At 50.1% G+C, this 23,442-nt stretch overlaps 1 protein-coding gene across 5 annotated transcripts in view; it reads left to right on the top strand.

Moving 5' to 3' along the window:
* The window catches only part of PDE4A (phosphodiesterase 4A), a 53,088-nt gene extending 42,814 nt beyond the window's left edge, over positions 1-10,274 (top strand). For all 5 annotated transcript variants that reach the window (XM_013054156.2, XM_013054154.2, XM_013054157.2 and 2 more), the window contains 8 exons: positions 1,072-1,295; positions 2,357-2,455; positions 2,561-2,725; positions 2,965-3,064; positions 3,206-3,360; positions 3,569-3,691; positions 4,139-4,321; positions 7,630-10,274. In XM_013054156.2, the coding sequence (XP_012909610.1) occupies positions 1,072-1,295; positions 2,357-2,455; positions 2,561-2,725; positions 2,965-3,064; positions 3,206-3,360; positions 3,569-3,691; positions 4,139-4,321; positions 7,630-8,319 (1,739 nt within the window). In that variant the 3' untranslated portion in view covers positions 8,320-10,274. The remainder of the gene's footprint in view (positions 1-1,071; positions 1,296-2,356; positions 2,456-2,560; positions 2,726-2,964; positions 3,065-3,205; positions 3,361-3,568; positions 3,692-4,138; positions 4,322-7,629) is intronic.
* The last annotated feature ends 13,168 nt before the right edge of the window (positions 10,275-23,442 follow it).

The following is a 23,442-nucleotide window of genomic DNA, read 5'->3' as shown; positions in this document are numbered from 1 at the left end:
AACCTAAGAGAGATGCTCACCTTCATTCAGTAGGGTTCCCAAACTTAAGGGAGCTGGTATCCTTAAGAGTCCAGAAGAGAACCCCCAAACTTTCCCAAAACACTCCAAGCTGAAAAGTCTCCCAAATTCAGGAGAATCGCCCAACTTAGTATGACCCTCAAATTCAGTAGACTCCTGCGAACTTTCCATACCCGATACGGTGATACAGAATACCTCAAATTCATTAGAACCCTAAAGCCCATGGGGACCTCCAATTCGTCCTAATCGCTGAACCCAAGAGCCCAAGCTGAGGCTGTCCCCCACAATCTCAGGATAATTTCACCCTCTCAATTTATCGCCAAGGGTTTCCAAAATCTGGAGAACCGTCCTGCACCGAGCTCAAGAGAAGTGTTCGGAGTTTCAAAGGCTCCCGCCAATGGGGGTGTGGCCGTGCCGAGTTCTGACATCCAGCCAATGGGAGCACGGCATGCAAATAAGCCCTATTAGGCCCCGTTATTTAGTGGCAGGGCCCCAGGTCACAATGGGTGGCCCCGGCTTGGCTCTGGAAGCCCTTGAAAGCTCAGGAAGAAGGCTCCTGGGGCTGGCCCCCAGGTGGCTGGTGTCAAAGGGGTGGGCTGGTGGGAGGGTTCATGGAGCCAGAGGCTACCCTTCCCTCCGGCCTCACCCTGCTCTCCACTCCCACCAGCACTCTCAGTCACCACGGAGGTGTCCCCCCAGTCCAAGAAGTTTCCCTGCCTATACAGGGCAGGCAGCAACTCTCTCTAGCACCCCCACCCTCCTTCCTGACTTCCCATGCCACCCCCCTGCCAAACCTGGCAATCAGACTGGAGCCACCCCATAGCTCTGGGCCAGCCTCAGGGTCCCCACTCCAGCCCAGTACGTCCCAGAAGAATTCCTACTTTCCTTCTGGTTTCCAGCCTATAAGTAACCAACAGCATGACACCCTGAAGGGGTCTGCCCTCCAGAGTGAGCCTTCCCAGGGTGCAGTGGGGAGCAGGGGAGGGGAACTGAGGGCCAGATGAGGGCATCTCTGTGGGTTGCTCATGCTTGTCTGGCCTCCGCTTCTCGCAGACAAGCAGAATGAAGTGGAGATCTCATCGCCCACAATGAAGGATCGAGAAAAACAGCCAGCCCCACGGCAGAGACCCTCCCAGCAGCCCCCGCCCCCCGGGACACAGTTCCAGCCCATGTCTCAGATCACAGGGGTGAAGAAGTTGAGACACAGCAGCAGCCTGAATGATTCCAGCATCCCCCGCTTTGGGGTAAAGACCGACCAAGAGGAGCTCCTGGCCCAAGTGAGTGGAGATTTCGCAGGGGCTAGACCAGAGAGGGACAGGTGTCTGCTGGGGCCCAGCCAAGGACTGGGCATTGGGCCAGTCTGAAATGAGGATTCAGGTATACTGGGGTTATGAGACTCTCAGGAGAGAGGGAATAAAGGAAGCAGGATAGGACGGAGCTGAGTCGGGAGGTGGCGTGAGCTCGAGCATGGCCTCTCAGCCCGACCCCTCAAAGAGCTCCGGAGTGTGAACATCACCACCGAGTTGAGCCCACGTTGAGGCAAGAGCACTGACCCCTGTGTCAGTCATTGTCTGTGGGCTGCCCCCAGAGTGGACAGCGTTACTTCCTCTGTGTAGCTCCCATAGGGGCACGAAGAGCAGTTTCCTGGAGAACAGAGCGGTGTGAGTCTTGGTAGGCCACAGTCCCAGCAGGTGGGGGATGGGTGCACCCATCAGTGAAGGGGGTCTGGCCAGAACCCCCATAGCACCCACTACTGGCCAGACCTGGGTTCAGCCCCTGGCTCTTCCATGTGGGAGCCCTGGCTCCCACATGGGTTTGTACAATATTTATTGAGCACTTACTGTGTGCTGGCACTGTTTGGGGGGTTCTGGGGAGACATGGAAAACTTGCCCAAGTTCCCTTCCCCCTGGCGCTGATGAGCAGTTTAGATCAGAAGTGAAACTGCGCTCTGGGGTCAGCCTAGCTGAGATCACATTTCGACTTGGCCCCTGGTGAGATACAAGGTCTTGGGGAAGTCTCATCATTCCTCCGGGCTCTGGTTCTCAAACCAACCAAACGAGATCAAGCACTCCGAGTCATGCTGGGCAGATAATAATCAGGGCACAGTGGCTGTGGTTGTGTTGTATCTTAGGGCCCCTTGGGTAAGTTCCCAGCTGCTGAGCACGCCCCCCCACCCAAAGTGAGCGATAAGCGTGCTGCCTTCAGACCAGAGCTCTGGATTGCTAGGGAAGAGCGGAGAGGGGTGAAGGTCAACCATGAAGAACTTCTGACCTAAGTGGGTAGGGGCTTGGCCCTGGGTCTTGCGGGCTCCTGACATCTGGCCTCCCCACTCGGTCAGGAACTGGAGAACCTGAACAAGTGGGGCCTGAACATCTTTTGCGTGTCGGAATACGCGGGCGGCCGCTCCCTCAGCTGCATCATGTACACGATATTTCAGGTAGGGCGGGCCGAGTGGGGCAGGGTGCGAGGGAGGGGCGCAGCGTGGAGAGCGGAGAGCCCGCGGGACTCACTGCCCCCCCCCCAACCCCCGTTCCTACCCCAGGAGCGGGACTTGCTAAAGAAGTTTCGCATCCCAGTGGACACCATGGTGACCTACATGCTGACCCTGGAGGACCACTACCACCCCGACGTGGCCTACCACAACAGCCTGCACGCGGCTGATGTGCTGCAGTCCACACACGTGCTGCTGGCCACGCCCGCGCTCGATGTGAGCCCCCCCCCCCCGCCGCACCCCCAACCCCCCTTCTCTCTCATTGCCCACCTGCCATCTCCCGTTGGTCTCTGTGCCCCTGGGTCTCTGACCTCCGTTCCTCTCTGCTCCTCTTTCTGATCCTTATCTCTCTCTCCTGACCCCCTTCTTTTGTGACACCCCCATCTCTCTCTTATCTCTCAGACCCCCCCATCTTTCTCACCCATCTCTCTCTGACCCCCACTCTCTGCCCCTAGGCTGTGTTCACGGACCTGGAGATTCTTGCCGCCCTCTTTGCAGCTGCCATTCATGACGTGGACCACCCTGGGGTCTCCAACCAGTTCCTCATCAACACCAGTGAGTGGCCTCCCCCACGGGGGCGGGGCCTGCCGGGTCAGGGGCGGGGCCTGCCCTGTCAGAGGCGGGACCTGCTGGGTAGGGGAGGGCCCGGGTTGGCTTCCGCGCTCCTCTGACCCCCTGCCTGGGCCTGGGCGGCAGATTCGGAGCTGGCGCTCATGTACAACGACGAGTCGGTGCTGGAGAACCACCACCTGGCCGTGGGCTTCAAGCTGCTGCAGGAAGAGAACTGCGACATCTTCCAGAATCTCAGCAAGCGCCAGCGGCAGAGCCTGCGCAAGATGGTCATCGACATGGTGGGCGGGGCCGGGGCGGGGACCGGACAGGAAAGATCGCCTCTGAGGCTTGGGGAGAGCGGCAGGGTCTGAGTCCAGGACCGGAAGCCCCGGGAGCGGGAGCGGCGTCCCTGTGGGGGCTGGGAACAGGTTGTGCCGAGCGCAGGTGGGGTCCAGGCAGCCCCGGGCAGGGCTTCAGCGGCCCCTGTGATGCCCCCCTCGCCCGCAGGTGCTGGCCACGGACATGTCCAAACACATGACCCTCCTGGCTGACCTGAAGACCATGGTGGAGACCAAGAAAGTGACCAGCTCGGGTGTCCTCCTGCTGGACAACTACTCCGACCGCATCCAGGTGCCCCCTCGCCTGCCGTATAAGGAGACTAGAGCTTCTCTAGACTTCTCTAGACTAGACTTCTCCTCTCCCCTTGGGGTCTGGGTGGCTCCCCTCCCTCAGCCTCCAGCTCCCATGCTGGCCATCTTCCTGTCTCTTTTTTTTCTTTCTCCCTCTCATCTCCATCCCAGCCTCTGTCTCCCCCCCATCCCTCATGTCTTCTTCTGTTCCATCAGCCCTTTCCTGTCCCCTCTGCCGCCCCCAACACCGCCTTCTCTCCTCTCCCCCACCCGTCTCTTTCTTTTCTCTCCCTCTCTCTTCCTCTCCCCTCTCCTCCCCTTTTCCCTTCCCTCTCCGTTTCCCCACCACCCCTTCTCCTCATTCTGCCCATAAAGGGGGAGGTAAGGAAGCACGAGGTCCCACCCTGGGACAGGGGCACGGCCTCTGAAGGTCCCCTACCTCGTGCAGGTCCTTCGCAACATGGTGCACTGTGCCGACCTCAGCAACCCCACCAAACCACTGGAGCTGTACCGACAGTGGACGGACCGCATCATGGCCGAGTTCTTCCAGCAGGGTGACCGGGAGCGGGAGCGGGGCATGGAGATCAGCCCTATGTGTGACAAGCACACAGCCTCGGTGGAGAAGTCTCAGGTACAGCGCTGCGGCCCCGGTGGAAGGTAGCAGGGCGGCCCTCCCCATCCCACGCTGGCCTGGAGCCCGGAGAAGTCCAGGCGCTCCTGACCTGCCCCTCCACAAAGTCAAGTTTTTCTGTTTTGGGTTTGTTTTTGTTTTTTTTTTTTTTCTTTTTTCTATCTTGATGGGAAATTTGCAACATTTTCTCTCCTCCAGAACAACCAAACTGAGCCTCTGGACTCAACGCGTGTAGACCTGAGTCAAACAAGTTCTAGCTCATTTGTAGCCACCAAATAGCTAATAATAATACTTACGCAGCTCTTAGTTACAGACCTTATGTCCATATAGCCTCTCACTTTCCCTGTAACCACTATCTTGTCCTTGATTTTTGGTGGATTTTTTTTTAAGATTTTTTTTTGACAGAGAGAGATCACAAGTAGGCAGAGAGACAGACGGTTGTTGGGGCAGGAGGCTCCCTGCTGAGCAGAGAGCCTGATGCAGAACTGGATCCCAGGACCCTGGGATCATGACCTGAGCTGAAGGCAGAGGCTTAACCCACTGAGCCACCCAGGCGCCTCTGGTGGATTTTTTTTTTTAAGATTATTTACTTATTTGTTTGAAAAAGCATGAGTGGTAGGGGTGGGGGGAAGGGCAGAGGGGGAGGGAGAAGCAGCCTCCCCATGGGCAGGGAGCCAGGAAGCCAGATGCAGAGGCTTGATCCCAGGACTCTGGGATTATGACTTGGACCGAAGGCAGATGCTTTCCCTTGATTTGGGGTGGATTTTGAAATGGAATGCAGTGACTCGTCATCGTGTGCTTATTTAACTTAACAAGAGGTACAGAAACACAATCTTGTTTGTAAAGTGTGAACAAGAAAGAGTCTCACCCTCCCCACTTTCAATCTCCTCCCCGGTGAGACCTATTTTTTCCCGCTTCACTGTGCCTGCCCTTCCAGACCAGAGTTACCCAGCATTGGCACTGTTGACATTTGGGGCCAGATCATTCTCTGTCACAGGGGCCGCCCTGGGCTTTGGAAGATGTAGAGCGGCATCTCTGGCCTCCACTCTCCCCTTTCAGTGATAACAACCTATTTCTGGACACTCCCAAATGTCCCCCAAGCGTGTAGATCACCCCATCCTCCCAACGCCTGGCAAAGCCAGTTTCATACATTCTATTATGTAGTTATGGTTACAGACAACTTAATAGTTCATGGGTTTTGCTTTTTTTTAAAAAATAAGAATTTTATGAATATATATCTTTTTATACAGCTTGCCTTTTTTTTTTAATTTTTTTTAAAGATTTTATTTATTTATTTGACAGAGAGAAATCACAAGTAGGCAGAGAGGCAGGCAGAGAGAGAGAGGAGGAAGCAGGCTCCCTGCTGAGCAGAGAGCCCGATGCGGGACTTGATCCCAGGACCCTGAGATCATGACCTGAGCCGAAAGCAGTGGCTTAACCACTGAGCCACCCAGGCGCCCTACAGCTTGCCTTTTCTCCCAAACAGTGCTTGGAGATCAGTCCAAGTGTTTCCACATAGTTAGCCTGTCCTTTTTGACTGTTGTATAGTATTCTCAAAGGTATAGAGAGCTAATGGTTTCTGGAGAGACTTGTTTTTTCTCCATGGCTGATCATTTAGGTGCTGACGGGTTACAAATTCATAGTGACTCAAACAAGGTAGACCTTCAGGTTTATTTCCTCTTATGTAAAAAAGCCTAGAGAAATAATATCACTCCTTTGATGTGGTCAGGCATCTAAGAGAATTCCCTTCTATCATCCAAAGCCTCGGTCCTCTGTCCCAAGAAATGCCTCTTATGATCACAGATGCTGTTGAAGCTCTAGGGATTTTGGCTACATAGCAGGGAAGAAAGGTTTCTGCCAGTTGAGGCAGCACCCCCCCCCCCCCGTTCCCACCCCAGCTCCAATCTTCCATCCACCTGTGGTCACTTTGCCACCATCTCTCTTTTGCAAAGGAGGCTGGGAAATGTAGTTTTCAGTTGTATGAGGGCAGCATTGCCTCCACCAAGAAAAATTAAGATTCTGTTATTAAGAAGGAGGGAAGAGGGACAGCTAGGTCGCTCAGTCAGTTAGGTGTCTGCCTTTGGCTCAGACGCCCAAAATTGTGTTTGGGGCGCCTGGGTGGCTCAGTGGGTTAAGCCTCTACCTTTGGCCCAGGTTGTGATCCCAGGGTCCTGAGATCGAATCCCATTTCGGGCTCCTTGTTCAGCAGGAGCCTGCTTCTTCCTCTACCTGCTGTTCCCTCTGCTTGTGCTCGCACTCTCTCTGACAAATAAATAAGTAAAACATTTTTTCAAAAGCTTAAAAAAAATAAGGAGGAGGGAAGATACTATCAGAGTGGGTTAGCCAATCTTCTGCCGTAGGGTTATTTCTAGTTTTTCTTTGTTGCAAAAAAAAAAAAAAAAAAATGTTATTAGGGACACCTGTGTGGCTCAGTTGGTTAAGCCGCTGCCTTTGGCTCAGGTCATGAGCCCAAGGTCCTATGATCGAGTCCCGCATTGGGCTCTTTGCTCGGCAGGGAGCCTGCTTCTCTCACTGCCTCTGCCTGCCTCTCTGCCTGCTTGTGTGTACTCTCTCTCTTTATCGCTAGCAAATAAATAAAATCTTTTTAAAAAAATGTTATTAATATCTGAGGTTTACCACAATTTTTTTTAAAGATTTTATTTATTTATTTGACAGAGAGAGAGATCACAAGTAGGCAGAGAGGCAGGCAGAGAAAGAGGGGGAAGCAGGCTCCCCACTGAGCAAAGAGCCTGATGCAGGGCTTGATCCCAGGACCCTGAGATCATGACCCGAGCCGAAGGCAGAGGCTCCAACCCTCTGAGCCACCCAGGGGCCCCTACCACAATTTTTTTTTTAAGATTTTATTTATTTATTTGACAGAGAGAGATCACAGGCAGGCCGAGAGGTGGACAGAGGGGGAGGGGGAAGCAGGTTCTCCACTGAGCAGAGAGCCCTACTCGTGCTCGATCTCAGGACCCTTAGATTACAACCTGGGCCAAAGGCAGAGGCTTAACCCACTGAGCCACCCAGGTGCCCCAACCACAATTTTTTAAAACTAATTCCCGATTGACAGATATGTGGATATGGACAAATCTATGGATATATGTTTCAGGGTTTGCAAAAATCTCCTATGTAGAGATTTTTTTTTTTCTTACCCATGCAAGAGTTTTTCCAGGGTGGATCCTGAGAAGCAAGGTTGCAAAATTAACGGCCATCAGCCTCTTTTGAATTTTGCTAGATCCCACAGCGTGGCAGGACAGTCTGCACCAGCGGGCCCCCAGTTTGTGCCTTTCTCCCTTCTCTCCCAGGTGGGTTTCATTGACTATATTGTACACCCGCTGTGGGAGACGTGGGCTGACCTGGTCCACCCAGATGCGCAGGAGATCCTGGACACGTTGGAGGACAATCGGGACTGGTACTACAGCGCCATTCGGCAGAGCCCTTCCCCGCCACCTGACGAGGAGCCCAGAGGGCCAGGCCACCCACCCCCACCGGACAAGTTCCAGTTTGAGCTGACTCTGGAGGAGGAAGAGGAAGAGGAGGTGTCTACCGCCCCAGGTGCATTTGAAGTTCGGGACTTGACCATGGCTCAGGATCCATCCCCGGCTGAGGAACCGTGGGAGGTGGATGGCCACGTCCTGCCCACAGAGGTGAAGGTAGAGGAACCTGGCGTCACACAGCAAGGCGACACAGCACATAGTGTGGCTACGGGCGAGGACGGGGCCATGTCCCCAGACGCATCCGTGGAGGCTGGGGGCCGCAGCAGCCCCCTGGCCCTGTCCACTGAGAGCCCCCCTCTGCCTTCCTTGAGGACCCCACCCTCTCCAGAGGAAGCCCCGGGCCTCCAGGGCCTCCCCTCCGTGGCGGCCGAGGTGGGGGCCCAAAAAGAGCACCAGGCTGCCAAGAGGGCGTGCAGTGCCTGCACGGGAACATCTGGCGAGGAGCCCACCCCACTCCCAGCTCCTGGTGGGTGGGGGTCAGCTGGAGGTCCTACCTGAGCCCCAGCCCCTCCATCCTGTTGCTCTCCCCGGCTCCCTCCACCACCATCACCCCCCGACCACCTCCTCCACTGCCTCAAAGACTCTTGGGCCTCCTGAGAAAAAAGAAAACAGAAAAGTGGGGTTTTTTCTCTTTTCTTTTTTTCCTCTTTCCCCCACCCCCACCCACGGGGCCTCTTTTTGGAGGTGGGGGCTGGGGAACAAGGGGCGGAGGTCCCGGAAGGGATTTTATTTTTGGAATTTTAATTGTTACATTTTTAGAAAAAGAAAAAAAAAAAAAAAACCAGGATAAAACACAGCCACTGTAGACGCTCCTGTTCCGGACTAAACCCCTCGTGTCCCCCCCTGCCCGCCTCCCCTCCTGTGCCTCCCCCCAGGTCCCAGGCTCAGTCTTCCGGCCTCCTAAGGCTCCCCACCTGGGCCCAAGCAGGCATCAGGCATCGCACCTCCCTCTCTCCCTAGGGGCTTTTCCTCTGAATTTTGGAGGGTCTCTGGAACCCAACCGGGAATAGCCATTCTGGGCGGGGGCTCTGGGGGGGGGGGCTGTCTCCGGGGTGACCCCTGTCTGGCTCACTGCCCACCCCCCCTCCCCAGAAGTCTTCCGCCTCATTTTGCACAAACCTGGCAATACTAACTTCGGGGACAGGGGCGGGGACAGAGGAGCTGTGTGCTATCAGATGTAGCGGAGAGGAGGTGTCGGAGAGACATTCATACCACTAACCCGGGGTGTGAGGTTCGAGGAGGGCCTGATCCCCCCTCCGCTTGCCATCCCCTTGCCCTTCCATTTTGGGTTCTGTTTGAATTTTCTCCATTTGGGGGGAGAGGGCTCTGAACCACACCCCTCCTTCCAGCTGCTTCTCCTCTTGTTTCTGCCTTAATGATTCCCGTGGCCCTGGGAGAGGGGTTTGCAGTGGCTCGCACCTGCACCTCGGGTGGGGTGGGGCCAGGCCCAGAGCCCCCATCCTGGGCACGTCCCCCCTCACGCCCCGCATCCTCCTGACCCCCTTCATGACCCTTTGCCCTAGGAGGAAGCAATAACAGTGTACACCCACATCCCCTTTCGGGGCAGCCCTTTCCCACCCTGGCACCAACCAAAGTTCTTTCTGCTTTGCCCCCATCTGGCCACGCCTCCCCCTCCCCCCTTAGCTATTCCTGGAGCAATATGACAGACAGATGCAAGGCCATTTTTCTCCAAGCCATGGGGGACTGTTTGGAAGGAAAGACCACCCCCCTTCTCCTCCTCTATGCCCTTCGCCCCGTTCTGCAGCCGGGCGAGGCGGGGCCTCTCTCTCACTCCCGCACCCCCAATTCTGAGCACACGGTACTGTAGCCCCCAGCTGCCCGCAGCCTTCCATCTGTCTGTCCGTCCCGGTGGGGAGTACCACCCACTCCCACCCCCATGATGCTGTACAGGGTTCGTTTTTGTAGCGACATTAGTTTCTGTCCCCTACCAGTGACTGGAGTGGGACTTCTTTATGGTTTTCTTTCTTTTCTTTTCTCTCTCTCTCTCTTTTTTTTTTTTTTTTTTGTACATATTGTATGGTTGGTTTGTAAATTATTCTACAGAGGCAAAAAGGGAAAATAAACTTGCCCTTCCCCCAGCTGACCCCGGTCAGGGGAAGGAGGGGTGGGGTCTCCCAGAGAGAGGGTCCTCATTCCCACTCTGTATTATACAAACTGTACCACAAACCCCGAAAGCGTGGGTTCCGCGCTGCCGCTCAATGGGAAGTCGTGTCATTGTAGGGGGCGAGGGCTGAGCAGAGCCTGCCCCTTCCCCCTTACCCAGGTGTGACTGGTGAGATGGAATCCCACCCCCAATCAGGGCTCCTCTCCCCAGGAGGGGGGGCGCAGGACCCCCCGAGCTGCTCTTGTGTTGTCCACTTTGACGATCAATCAGTCCGTCCGTTGATCGATAAATCAATCATTGTCTCCAATTAAACCGAGGCTTTCACTGATCTTCCTGACTTATGTGACTTCCTTTCCCACCCTCTTCTTGGCAGGTGCGCCTCTCCTTACACTGTCTGCCCGGGGTGGGGGTAAGGGGAAATGGAAGCTCTGTCCATATCCCTCCCCAGGCAGATAGAACCCAAGGGAGGGGGGGCAGCAAGTGTGGCAGGAGGCAGCCTCTGTCCCCACTCCCACCCCCACCCCACCCCCGCCGAGGCCTGGGCTTGGACGCCTGCTCAAGGACTCCAGGTTGTAAAGTGGAAGTTCAGACCAGTCTTTGGAGGCCAGCAGACCCAGGTAAACCCCACTTCTTCTCTACAGCATATCTGACACAACTCTTGGGTACTTCTGGAACCTCAGAGTAATTCCTAGAAACCTCAAGGGAGCCTGACTAATGAAGCCTCTACCATCTGGCTTCCAGGCCATGATAGAAGGCCTCCAGTCAAATGCTGCTGTGCAGACCTTAAACTTGATAAACAGGCACAAGGGCATTTTCTTACCCCTATAAATTCTGTGAATTCCCAGGATCCTGACCATTTTGGTGTTGCAACCTTCATGTTGCATTAAAAAAAAAAAAAAAAAAAAAAAAAAAAAAAAAAAACCTGAATATCTTTTTTTTTTTCTTTAAAGATTTCGAGTAATCTCTTCACCCAATGTGGAGCTCGAACTCACGGCCCTTTGAGCAAGGGTAGCATGCTTTATTGACTGAGCCAGACGGATACCCCCAAACCTGAATCATAAAGGCAGGGCTCTGTTGCTTTGAGCCTGTAAGACTTATGGTCTATATCAGGCGATCTAAATCCTCCAAATTCACACACAACTGGTTTGGGATTGAAGCTGTTTTGCTAACGTGTTCGGTGGAGGTTGGGGAGTGAGAGACTCTCAGATATTTTAACCAGTCCACATGTTTGAATACTGTAAATTCCACTCAAGGGATCCCATTTTTCCCACCTCTATCAGGGCAATTAACAAACCCTTGATTTCACCAGTGTTTCTGATATTCGTTATGTTAATGAGCGAACCTTCCCAAGTGGATGAAGATAAGGATAACAGAAGTGACTGATTCGAGCTTTTGGTTTAGAATACGGGCTGCCTCTGGGGTGTAGTTAATTGAGATACACACAGACACACTCAGGGCTTAAGTGGTTCAGCCAGCGCAGTGGAATCAACAGATGCATATATTCACACCATGTGTGTTTTGAAACAAAATGAGGGCAGCTTCCTTGGATCTAAGGAAAGGTGACCTGCCTACCGTGCTCTATTCGCGTCTAGTTACCAAGGAGAGGCTGAGATCCCAGCTCCAGCTGTGTGACCCTGGGTGTGATCTCTGCTGTCTCATCTCTAAAATGAGGATAACAAAAGTCCCAGTCAGTCTAGGGCAGGGCTGACCGGTGAAACCTTCTACAATGATGGTAATGTTCTGTCCATGCTTCTCCAATGTGGGAGTAGCCACTTAGCCCCACGTGGCTGTTAAACACTTGAGATGTGAGTGCCATGAAGGAACTGGAGTTTTCATTTCCCTCTTCATTAAGTAGCCACATGCGGCTAATGGCTACCGTCTAAGACTACACAGTTCTGGAACTTGAGAGGGTGAACGTGTAGGCTTAGCGTTACTAAGGTTTGTCTGGTTCACTGCGGTTTGAAGATTGACAGTACGTAAATATCCTGGCCCAGAGAAGTAGGGGAAAGCTTGGAGCCAGAGGGGTGGGGGGGGAGGCTGGGAAAACTAGGTAGAAGTTTCCAGGGAATCTGAACTTTGTGCAAGCAGTAAAGAGGAGACACAGACGTTTTCCCAAGGGTATTTCAAAGGGAGGCAGAGTCGGGGAAAGGGTGTCAGGCTGAGGGTCAGGAGATGACAGCACCAATCCCGGGCTGCACAGGAAGATCGATGAGACTTCTTGCTCTGGACCTCAGGTTCCCCAAGTGTAGCATGATGTCCCAAATGCCTCCTCTGCTGGGACACTGTGACAATCTGAGAATGCGGGTCAAAGGCCAGAGGTGGGCATGTGACCATCAGCTGGCTCTTTAAAATCCTCGTGATGGGGAGTTCATCTTTCCTCAGTCAAAGGTGACCAAGGGTAGTGGGGCACAGCTGCAAGGCCTTGTAATCCAGATAGGACAGGGAGACCTGGGGAAGGGGTGGAGTCCACGTTAAGTTGACATCAACCACTTGCAAACAAGCTACGTGGTTGGGGACAAAAGGCTCTGGCTCTTCCAGTCTTTCAAGGGCTGTGCCCTGTGCTAAACTCATTAGATGGGGGGGGGGGGGGGGTGCCCTGGGTGGTTCAGTGGTTAGAGCCTCTGTCTTATAGCTCGGTCATGATCCCAGGGTCCTGGGATCAAGCCCCACATCGGGCTCTCTGCTCATCAGGGAGCCTGCTTCCCCTCCTCTCTCTGCCTACCTGTGATCTCTGTCTGTCAAATAAATAAATTTTTAAAAGTCTTTAAACTCGTTAGATGGATTATCTTATTGGCTCTCCAGCAGTCCTCGAGATATACACCATTACAGGAAACTGAGGCCTGGAAGTGATCTAACCCTGTCCAGGAAAGGCAGAGACCTCACTTCACCTACTGTCTGTCCCACAATGATAGCTGCTAGATAACTACCTGATACTTTCATTATTATTGCTCCTTTTATTTTTTTAGCCCTACATCCAACATGGGGTTTGAACTCACAACCCCGAGATCAAGTGTCACATGCTACACCAGCTGAGCCCGCCAGGTGCTCCTATGATTGCTACTTTATTCCACCTGAACAAATGGATATTTCTTCTCCCTCTTCTATAAAATTATGAGTGTAAATTAAAACACTTATTTTTATTTTTTAAGTTTATTTTTAAGTAAGATCTTTGCCCAGTGTGATCTTGATCTCAGGGCTCCAACGACTGAGCCAGCCAGTCGTCCCTAAAAGATTATAAATACATAAATATAGATATAAAAATAATAAATATTATATATAATTAACATATATTTATTTATTTTAAGCTACTGGCAAATAATGAAAAGATGGACCATCCTTGGGTAAGCAAAGAACTTTCATAGCTCATTAGTGTTGGTGGAAATTGGCACATACAGCTTTCTAAAAGTAGTCTGACGGTATTTATCAAAAATATAACTGCATGGGGGTGCGCTGGTGGCTCAGTCAGTTAAGTGTCTGCCTTTGGCTCCGGTCATGATCCCAGAGTCCTAGGATAGAGCAGGGAGCCTGCTGCTGCTTCTCCCTCTACACTCCCCCTGCTTGTGTTCTCTCACTCTCTCAAATAAAATCCTTTTTAAAAATTTTTTAAAAATATAAATGCATGCCTTTTGACCTACCCACTGAAGTTTTTACAATATTTATCCTCAAGAAACAGCTGGATAAAAACCTAAAGGTGAAGGCACAAAATGCCCGTTGTAGTATTGGTCAGAATAGCGAGGTACTATGAAAAATGTCCAACATTAAAAGGACGCGTGGGTGGCTTAGGCGGTTCAGTGGCTGTCCTCTGCTGGGGTCATGATCCCCGAGTTCCAACCTGGAGTTCCCAAGCATGGGTCCCTGCTCAGTGGGGAGTCTGCTTCTCCCTCTCCCCCTTCCCCCTCCCGCTGCTCTCGCGCTCTCTCTCTTCTAATAATAAATTTAAAAATTAAAAAAAATATTAACATCTCCAGTGGTAGGATTAAGAGAGATCTGTATTTTCTGTTCTGTAGGCTTTGATATTTTCTGAACTTTAGCAGTGACCGCGTATTAATTTTATAATCACAGGAAAAGTTATTTTATAATCAGGGTAAAGAAATACCCGGTATTTGTTATCTGGGAGGCACGTTAGATAAGCATGGTAGATAAGCACACGGACTCCGGATTCAGCTTGCCTGGATTCTAGCTCCCACGCCTCTAGTTAATGACTGCGTTCCTCCGAGCAGGTTACTTATTTGTTCTGTGCCTCAGTTTCCCTTGCTGTAAAATGGAAATAATAACTGCCCAGGTTGATATGTGCCAGACACTGTTTGTTTTACGTCAATTATTGCGCTGAATTCTCACAACAGCCTTATAAAAGATTTTACTACAAATGGGTCACAGTCTGGGAACTCCAGCCCCCAAGCGCCTCCCCGAGCGCAGCTGGGGAATTACAGCAGGTTCAGAAATGCACGCACGCGCAGGTCGAGTGGAAGGCGTGGCGAAGACGCGCGGGAGACTTCTCCTGCACTACGATTGGCTGTCGTGGTTGTCATTAGCCGAGAAGACCGCCAATGAGGGGCGCGGCCGCTTCGCCTTGGGAACCCGTGGGCGGAGCAAGCTGCGGCGTTCAGGCTGCGGCAGGTGCGCGAACCTCAAGGCAGGTGAGGGGACCGCGCGTCACTCCTTGAGAGTGAGCCCCAGCGTCGTTCCCACTCGTTAAGGGGGCCCCAGCGTCAACCTCCTTTCCTGAGAGTTCCCTGGCGTTGTTGCTCGCCCTTTTGTCCCCCGAGACATCCCCCCCCCCGCCAAGAGGGACCCCTGAGATGTTCCCTCTTCCTGAGGAAAACCCCGGCGTCCTCTCTCCTCTGGAGCTGAACCCTAGCCTCGTCCTTTCTCCCTGAGAGGGACGCCAACGCCATTCATGCTCCCTCGGGTGGGCCCCGGCTTCATCAGCCCTTCCTGAGGGGACCCGGGTGTCAGTCCCCTTCCTGGAGGGGTCCCAGTGTATGTGCATGTGTGGAGGGGGGACACCAGCTGACACAGGAACTCGCCGTGTCGCCTGAGTAATCGGTTAAGGAATTGGGGCTCTTTCTCCTAAAATGGAAGCCGCGCGAAAGCTCTACAGCTGCCTTAAAATATCTTTCAAGTGCTTCCCACGGTCCCTGTCATGGTCAGCAGGTCCTTGTGGAGTGGTTGGGCATGTGTAGGACTGTCCCCTGGAAGAGGGGTTGCTGTGGCCCATGACGTCTCAAGAGATCTGATGGTAGGGGCTAGAGGGAGGTCGCAGGGGCTTCCCTGCCTCTGTTGAACTGAAATCCTAAAAGAAATCCTAAAAGGCTGAGCACAGAGCGGGGGAAATCCGCAGCCGGGAAGACCTGGCCAGTTGCATTCGATCCTGCAAAGAGTCATCCTCCCGCCACTGTGATGGCGAATTGTCTCGTCCATGTTCAAATTTCCTGTTGCCGCCAGTGCGTCAAACGGTGAGCAAGACAGAAGACTAATTCCCATGACAAGGCTCCCACATACGGGGCTTATGACTTCTGCAAGTGACGCTGCTTCTCCCTCATGGTTTCTGGCTGTTCATTAAGGAACAGTCTGTCCCCTGCCTGGTTGGCGACAAGCTGCAGGAGGGCGGAAACGGTCTGCTCCTAGCTGTCTCTACCCAGTGCCTGGCACTTGGCTGGCACGGAAGAGTTTGTTGTGCATGCCCCCAGCGCTTCACTTGGTGACTCTTTAGTGGGGCTGAGAGATGGTGGGGGCGGATGAGGTGTGATGAGTAAGGGAAAGGCACGCGGTAGAGATGAAAGAGAAGCACCTGTCTAGCTGAGATTTCAATGCCAACTCCTTGGCTAACGCAACTCATCCTTCCTGACCCTGAGGCTACGAGCAAGTGAAGGCAGAGGCGGCTGAAGTCAGCAGAGCCGTTTAAAATTTCCCACCGAAGTTGTCTGGAGCCGCTGATTGAATCCAGGCAGATCCTGGGATACGTAGTCTGAAAAGTGTTCCTGAGGGCCCTGTTTAACATGCGGCCTAGGAAAATGTGGATGGGGTGTGGGTGTGGAAGGGGCGCTGGGGCTCATGGAAGGAAGAGCTCTTTAAATAGGGGCGAGTTTCCTGATGCATTTGAAGTTGTGTTTCCTTTACTATAAATATAATTTACCCAGAAGTCTTGAAGAATGCTAATTAAAAAAAAAATAGGAACAATCCAAGGTCAGGTAATTTTGCACCGTGGGCCCCTCCAATCTTGTTCCTTTTCTAGCTCTCCTTGTCTGGCAACAGTTCCTCTTTCTGCCTGGAAGCCCACAAGAGGGTGCTGCATTCCTTTTAGACCACACCTCCTGCATCAGCCCAGAGTTAGGGGCAGCTACAAAACCCTCGCAAAATAAGGCGAGGGGTTGGTGGAAGTACTGATGTTTCACAGGTTACAAGAGCCAGAGAGGAATTCTAAGTAGCACAGGTAAAGTAGCCTGAGGTGAGTAAATGTTATACCATTACCTTGCTAACCTTAACCTCGATAACCCCGATCAATGTTAGCATATCAGGTTTCCAGTACTTACCTCATTCCTATCAGTAACACTACATTTATTGTATCTTACTGTGCGCTAGGTGCTAGGTGGTTATTATCCCCATTTTACAGACAGGGAAAGCCAGGCACAGACAGGATTTGCACCAAGTTTGAATGCCAGATATGCGTCTCAAGCCTAGTCTGTTGATTCCAGTGTATTCTTTCCCATCCCCCACCCCCTGCTTCAGTTCTATCTTTTGCAAAATTTAGTTCCACTGACATTTATATTATACATTTTGAAAGATTTTATTTATTAGACAGAGATCACAAGTAGGTGGGGGGGGGAGGCTCCCTGCTGAGCAGAGAGACAGACGTGGGGCTCAATCCCAGGACCCTGAGATCATGACCTGAGCCGAAGGCAGAGGCTTAACCCACTGAGCCACCCGGGCGCCTGACATTTATATTTTAAAACCAGATGCAGGGGCATCTGGGTGGCTCAGTGGGTTGAGCGTCTGCCTTTGGCTTAGGTTATGATCCCAGCGTTCTGGGATTGAGTCCCATATCAGGCTCCTTGCTCAGTGAGGAGCCTGCTTCTCCCTCTGCCTGCAGCTCCCTCTGCCTTTGCTCTCTCTCTCTGACAAATAAATAAAATCTTAAAAACAAAACAGAATGCACACCCAAGGGAGAAGATAGTCACTGAATTGAAGGCATGTTGTACTGCACAAACCAGGGGACTCTAGCATCCAGAATGACCGTGACCTTCAAAGAGCTCAAGGTTACCCTAGACACTGTCCACTTGACTAAGAGTGGGAAGTTATTTGTTTCCTATATGACTAGGACTCCATCCTCTTTCACCTTCATCTTTGATAATCTTTTTTTTTTTTTAAGACTTATTTATTTGACAGAGAGAGAGAGAGAGATCACAAGTAGGCAGAGAGGCAGGCAGAGGGAGAGGGGGAAGCAGTCTCCCTGCTGAGCAGAGAGCCCAATGTTGGGCTCAATCCCAGGACCCTGAGACCAGAACCTGAGCTGAAGGCAGAGGCTTAACCCAGTGAGCCACCCAGGCGCCCTTTGATGATCTCTCTATACTGAAACTTCCCCTCAGCTTATAAACATGCTATTTTCTGAATCTCAAAAACAAAACCCAAGCCCTCCCTGAACTCTTTGTTCCTCTCTAGCTTTCACCCAGTCTTTTTCTGCCTCTTCTCATCCAAATGCCTCAGAAGAGATGTTCTCTTCCTCAGTGTTCCTGGCTGATTCAGTGTTGTCTTCTCAACACTTGTACCTGTTTCAAGGAGGCACTCCCTAGGTTTTTACTGTAGGGATCTGTTGCTTTACCCTCACCAGTCTCCTGAAGTGGTTCGCTATAAGATTGCTTTCCAGTCACCAAATCCAGTAGGCATTTGAAGGGGTCTATCTTTCTGAAGCTCTTTGCACTTCATAGCATTATTCCTTACAATTTTTGTGTTCCCCAAAGAACAAATAATCCAATCAAGAAACGGGCAGAGGACGTGAACAGACATTTCTGCAAAGAAGACATCCAGATGGCCAACAGACTCATGAAAAAGTGCTCCACATCACTCGGCATCAGGAAAATACAAATCAAAACCACAATGAGATACCACCTCACACCAGTCAGAATGGCTTAAATTAACAAGTCAGGAAATGACAGATGCTGGCGAGGATGCAGAGAAAGGGGAACCCTCCTAGACTATTGGTGGGAAAGCAAGCTGGTGCAACCACTCTGGGAAACAGCATGGAGGTTCCTCAAAAAGTTGAAAATAGAACTACCTTATGACCCAGCAATTGCACTACTGGGTATTTACCCTAAAGATACAAATGTAATGATCCGAAGGGGCACGTGCACCCGAATGTTTATAGCAGCAATGTCCACAATAGCCAAACTATGGAAAGAACCTAGATCTCCATCAACAGATGAATGGATAAAGAAGACGTGGTATATACACACAATGGAATACTATGCAGCCATCAAAAGAAATGAAATCTTGCCATTTGCGACAACGTGGATGGAACTAGAGTGTATTATGCTTAGTGAAATAAGTCAATCAGAGAAAGACAACTATCATATGATCTCCCTGATATGAGGAAGTGGAGATGCAACATGGGGGTTTTGGGGGGTAGGAAAAGAATAAATGAAACAAGATGAGATTGGGAGGGAGACAAACCATAAGATACTCTTAATGTCACAAAACAAACTGAGGGGGTGCTGGGGAAGGGGGGTAGGGAGAGGGTGTTGGGGTTATGGACGTTGGGGAGGGTATGTGCTATGGTGAGTGCTGTGAAGTGTATAAACCTGGCAATTCACAGACCTGTACCCTTGGGGCTAATAATACATTATATGTTTATAAAAAAAAATTAAAAACTTCTAAAAATTTTTTGTGTTCAACTTTTTCTCTTCTTAGCCTCTGTGACACTATACTTTTCTTAGTTTTCTCGTGTTTTTCTGCTGTGGTTGTCTGTTGGGGCTTCTCTTCCATTTACTCAAGTGTTTCTCAGAATGTGCTTTTTAAAAAAAATTTATTTATTTATTTGACAGAGAGAGGCCACAAGTAGGCAGAGAGGCAGGCAGAGAGAGGCAGGGAAGCAGGCTCCCCACTGAGCAGAGAGCCTGATGCGGGGCTCGATCCCAGGACCCTGAGATCATGACCTGAGCTGAAGGCAGTGGCTTAACGCACTGAGTCACCCAGGTGCCCCTCAGAATATGCTTTTACCCGCTGCTGTTTCTGTTCTACAAGAGTATGTCTTGGAATGTGGTCCCTGGACAAGCAGCACCAGCATCAACTGGGAATTTTAGGAGTGCAATTTCTTGGGACCCACCTATAGAGTGAGGGACTTCTGGAAAATTTAACACTCATTTATGATTTAAAAAACAAAACAAAACAAAACAAAAAAAAAACTAGGTATAGAGGGGAGCTTCCTGAACTTGGAAGAAGTTCCAGCAAAGCTTAAGGTATAGGTGACAGAAAATCGTTCAGCAAACATCTGATTGAGTGGTGGCACATTAGAAGCACTCACCTTACTATTAGGAATAAGATAACTATTCCTCACTATTCCTACAACTAACCAACATTTCCCAGAAGGTCTTAGCTAATGCTGTAAGGCAAGAAAAAGAAATGAGTGGTGTGACTACTGAAAAGGATGACATTCTACTATTACTATTTGCAGACGATTTAACTCTCTGCTTTAAAAAAAAAACCCAGAAAACTAGAAAAAGGCTGGTGGAAGATCAAGATATCTAAATCAAAACTTTCCTATATACCAGAAATACCAATTTTATTATATTTTCCCAGAAATACCAATTGTAAAAGATCCAGGAGTAAAGATCTCATTGACAACAACCAGACCCATAAAACTCCCATGAATAAACCCTTCTTCACAAGTCCTTTGTGGAGAAATTATAAAGCCTTCCTGAGGACAGCAAAGAAGACTTCACTAAACAGGTACACTAAGTCCACGAACAGAGACCTAATATTGCAAAAATATTATTTCACCCCAACTTGATAATTTTAATGCAACCCAATTAAATTTTTCATGGGATTTCATTCATGAAGCAAAGAATAAATATGCAATAACAGAATAGCTCAGGGTTTTTTTGTTTGTTTGTTTAAAAAAATAGAAAAGGGAGAGGGATTTACTCTGATATTAAGACATGTTATAAAACTTCAGTAATTTAAATGATAAAATTGATGCAAAAATGGATAGTTAGGTAAAACAGTAGTAATCTGATATAACAGAATAGAGGTCCCACACATACATGAGAAGTCTGTGTATGATTGGGATAGCATTTAAGAACTATGGATAAAGAATTAATTAGTCAAGAAATGGTTTGAAAAATAAATGGTTAAGCAGCGATAGCTATCCATGCAAAAAATTAAATTCCTACTCGATACTATATATACCAACAAATTCCTGTTAGATTTAAAAATGGTACAAAAACAAAACAATCATATCTGAAGGAAAAACAGCACAAAAATTTTCTAGTGTCTCTATTAGTCAGGATTCTTGGTTTTAACAGAACCAACAAAAACCGAGTCTGGTTACCTTAAGCAGAAACAATGTATGGGCAGGAGACAACAACTTAACAAATGGGTAGGAAGCCACGGGAAATGCAAAAGTCCTCAAATATGACACAGAAGAGACAAAACATCAAGGAAGAGTGATAAATTCAACTGTGTGAAATCTATAAAGAGCTCCTAGAAGCAGTAAGAATGTGGTTTGTTACAACCACTTTGGAGAGGAATCTGGCAGGATATAAGGAAAGCTGTGCTTACCCTAAGATCTAGTAAGTTCCACCTCTTAGTATCCCCCTGGAGAAATACACACATTTGTGCCCAAGGAGACATGGTTAAGAGTGGGCATTTCAGCCTTATCCGTAATTCTGAGAAATGAAAAGACCTAACATTGTAGGTACTGGAAAAGATAAAACAGAACATAGTACCCGGCAAAAGGATTGTGACGTCACAGACAAAAAGATCTAGAAGTCTGAGGGGGAAAAGCAAATTACAGAATTATACAGGCAACATTATACCATTTTTTTAAGGAAATACATAGAACATTTCTGCAGTTTGTTTTAAGTTGAGAGGGGGCTGGAATGGAGAAATAGTAAGCTTTTATCTATAATGTTCAGCTTTATCTATAATGTTCAATTTTTTAGAGGTAATACTTAGGTATTTAACAATTAAAGAGAAATGAGCATGGCCCACAGGGCCTCTTCTGACACCATGTTCCTCCTCCCTCTCAGAGTTCACCTAGATTGCTTCCCAGTGCCACAGGACCTTTGCATGTGATGCTTCTTCCATCCAGAATCTTGCCCTCCTTTCCTCATCAAGTTTACACTATCAGTTCCTTTGGATTTCTATGAGAAAACCCCCACCTCAACAATGGTTTCTCAGAGCCTCTGACCTAGGTCAAGTTCCTGGCCTTCAGAGGGCTTGCCTTTGAACCTAATTACATGTGTATTTTGTGATCATTCATTCCAGCTCTCTGAGTGTCATGCCTGTTCCTCACTGTGTCTGAACACCTCACTTCAGGTCTGATAAAACAGCCATTTGAGAACTACTTGTTGGAAGCATTAAAGCCTGGAGGCTAGAAAAATGACTTTACACCCTCCTAAAACAATTTTACCTTGAGGCCTCAAACCTGACACATCCCCAAACATGGTTACTTCTCTTCTATACCTGCAGCCTCCTCAAAGCTTCTCTACCCCTGGCTGCTGATTAAGGTTGAAGCCACACAGGAACATTCCGAAATCTCTGCCCTCCTTATCTCATCAGTCTTCTCACTGTGGATCCGACCTCTCCATTCCCACAGCCTCATCCAAACTGGTGTCTTCTCGCCTGCCTAATGCAATAGCTGCCTCACCTTTCCAACGCACTCCAGTCGGCAGCCACCTATGCCCATGTAGCTTCCAGAGCCATTGACTTTCAAATGGGAACTTAACCATGACCCGCAGCAGCCTGTCACTCAGCATGGTTGTAATACTGCTTCAGCATCTGGCTTCCCCGCGGAGGTGCCCCAGTTTACCCCGGGGTGTGGGGGTGGGAGGCTGAGGGGTTCTGGGATGCCAGCCTTTCAGTGTTCAAACTGGGACTGTCCTGGGGAAAACCAGGACGAGTTGGTCACCCTACTCCCAGGCTGTAATTTCCACGAGGGCGGGGATCATCTGGGGCCTGTTCATGACCCTAGCCCCTTTGATACCTAGCGCAACAGCTGTCTTTGCAGAGTTAGAAAGGGAGTGTCGATACTCACCTTTGTTGGTCCAGCAAGTTTACATGCCCAGTCGGTGTCCAAGTACCATTTTTGCAGGTAAGAAACTGTTCACCTTGCTTTGCTGAATCAGTTGAAACCTGACCTCAAGACCAGGGTTCTAACCCTTGTAGAAGGAAACACCACTCTGGGATAGGCTGTGTGGCTTCTGGCAACCGGATTACATGCAAATTCCTTTTGACTCTAGATTAGATCGCTGTTTCCGGAACTTTCACTGATAGACACACTGATCCCACGGGACCTCCTGTCCCTTCTCACACACAGGGTTAGCGCACGCTGTGGCTGCTTAGTGTCCACTAGAGTTGAATCTAAACCCTACCACTTTGTGGCCACATGACCTTGGGCAAGTCACTTCCCTGAACCTCTGATCTGTAAAGAACGCAGGCTTTGCCTTCCTAGCTCACAGCACTCTTGAGGATCAAGTAATGTGCAAAAAACCGCAAATGCTAAAAGGGTGTCCAGATACTGTTTTCAGTTCTTAGTCCTTCCCCACCCATTCAATGCACCCAATGCAGATTTATTTTCTTGTTCCAATAAAACCTTAGAAGAGGACCAAGGAAGCGGCGCGACCAAGACAACCTTCAGGTGACTTGAGTGAATGAAGCTGTGAGACGGGAGGTTAAGGTTTTCCCTGGAAAGGAAGGAATCAAACGTCTCCTCGCTAAGCCCCTTGGGAGAGCCTGGGATATTCCTGACAGCGGAGACCACACTTCGTTCCTCTTTGCTCCACACTCCCAGTACAAATAGCTCATTGCCTTAAGGAGAGAGCCAGGCCGTATATTGCCTTCACAGGGATTGTTCGGAAGAGGAGACCAGGTTCCAGCGAGCCCTCTGCCTAAGAAAATTCCCAAGAGCCCCTTTTGTCCTTTTGATACCCCGGCACCTAAATAAAAGGCTCAGTCTGTGCAACTGAAGCGCATAAAAATGACCGGCTAGATTTTCACTGATTTGAAAGGCATGTTGGGGATGGTTTGCCTGAAAATAGAACTCCAGGGAGACCTAAAAGAGAGGTGTCAAGGAGTTAAGTCATTGTCTTCAAAGCAGCCCTACGTGACAAAGTGAGCCCTGTGTGGCTTGCCCACGGGGAGACAGATGCCCTACATGTCAAGATGCCATGGGCAGAGATAACGAACTGGTTTCAAATTCAAACTCAAAATCAAGGACTTGAGTACGTTTCCAAAGAGTCCCTTCTGTCCCCAGGTTTGAGATCTCCAGCTGACAGCCCGGG

Source organism: Mustela putorius, unplaced genomic scaffold (assembly GCF_011764305.1).
Source record: "Mustela putorius furo isolate JIRA1106 unplaced genomic scaffold, ASM1176430v1.1 tig00000095_pilon_pilon_pilon, whole genome shotgun sequence".
NCBI lineage: Eukaryota > Metazoa > Chordata > Mammalia > Carnivora > Mustelidae > Mustela > Mustela putorius.
Note: the sequence above shows the minus strand (reverse complement) of the source record. Positions and strands in the feature narration are given on the sequence as shown.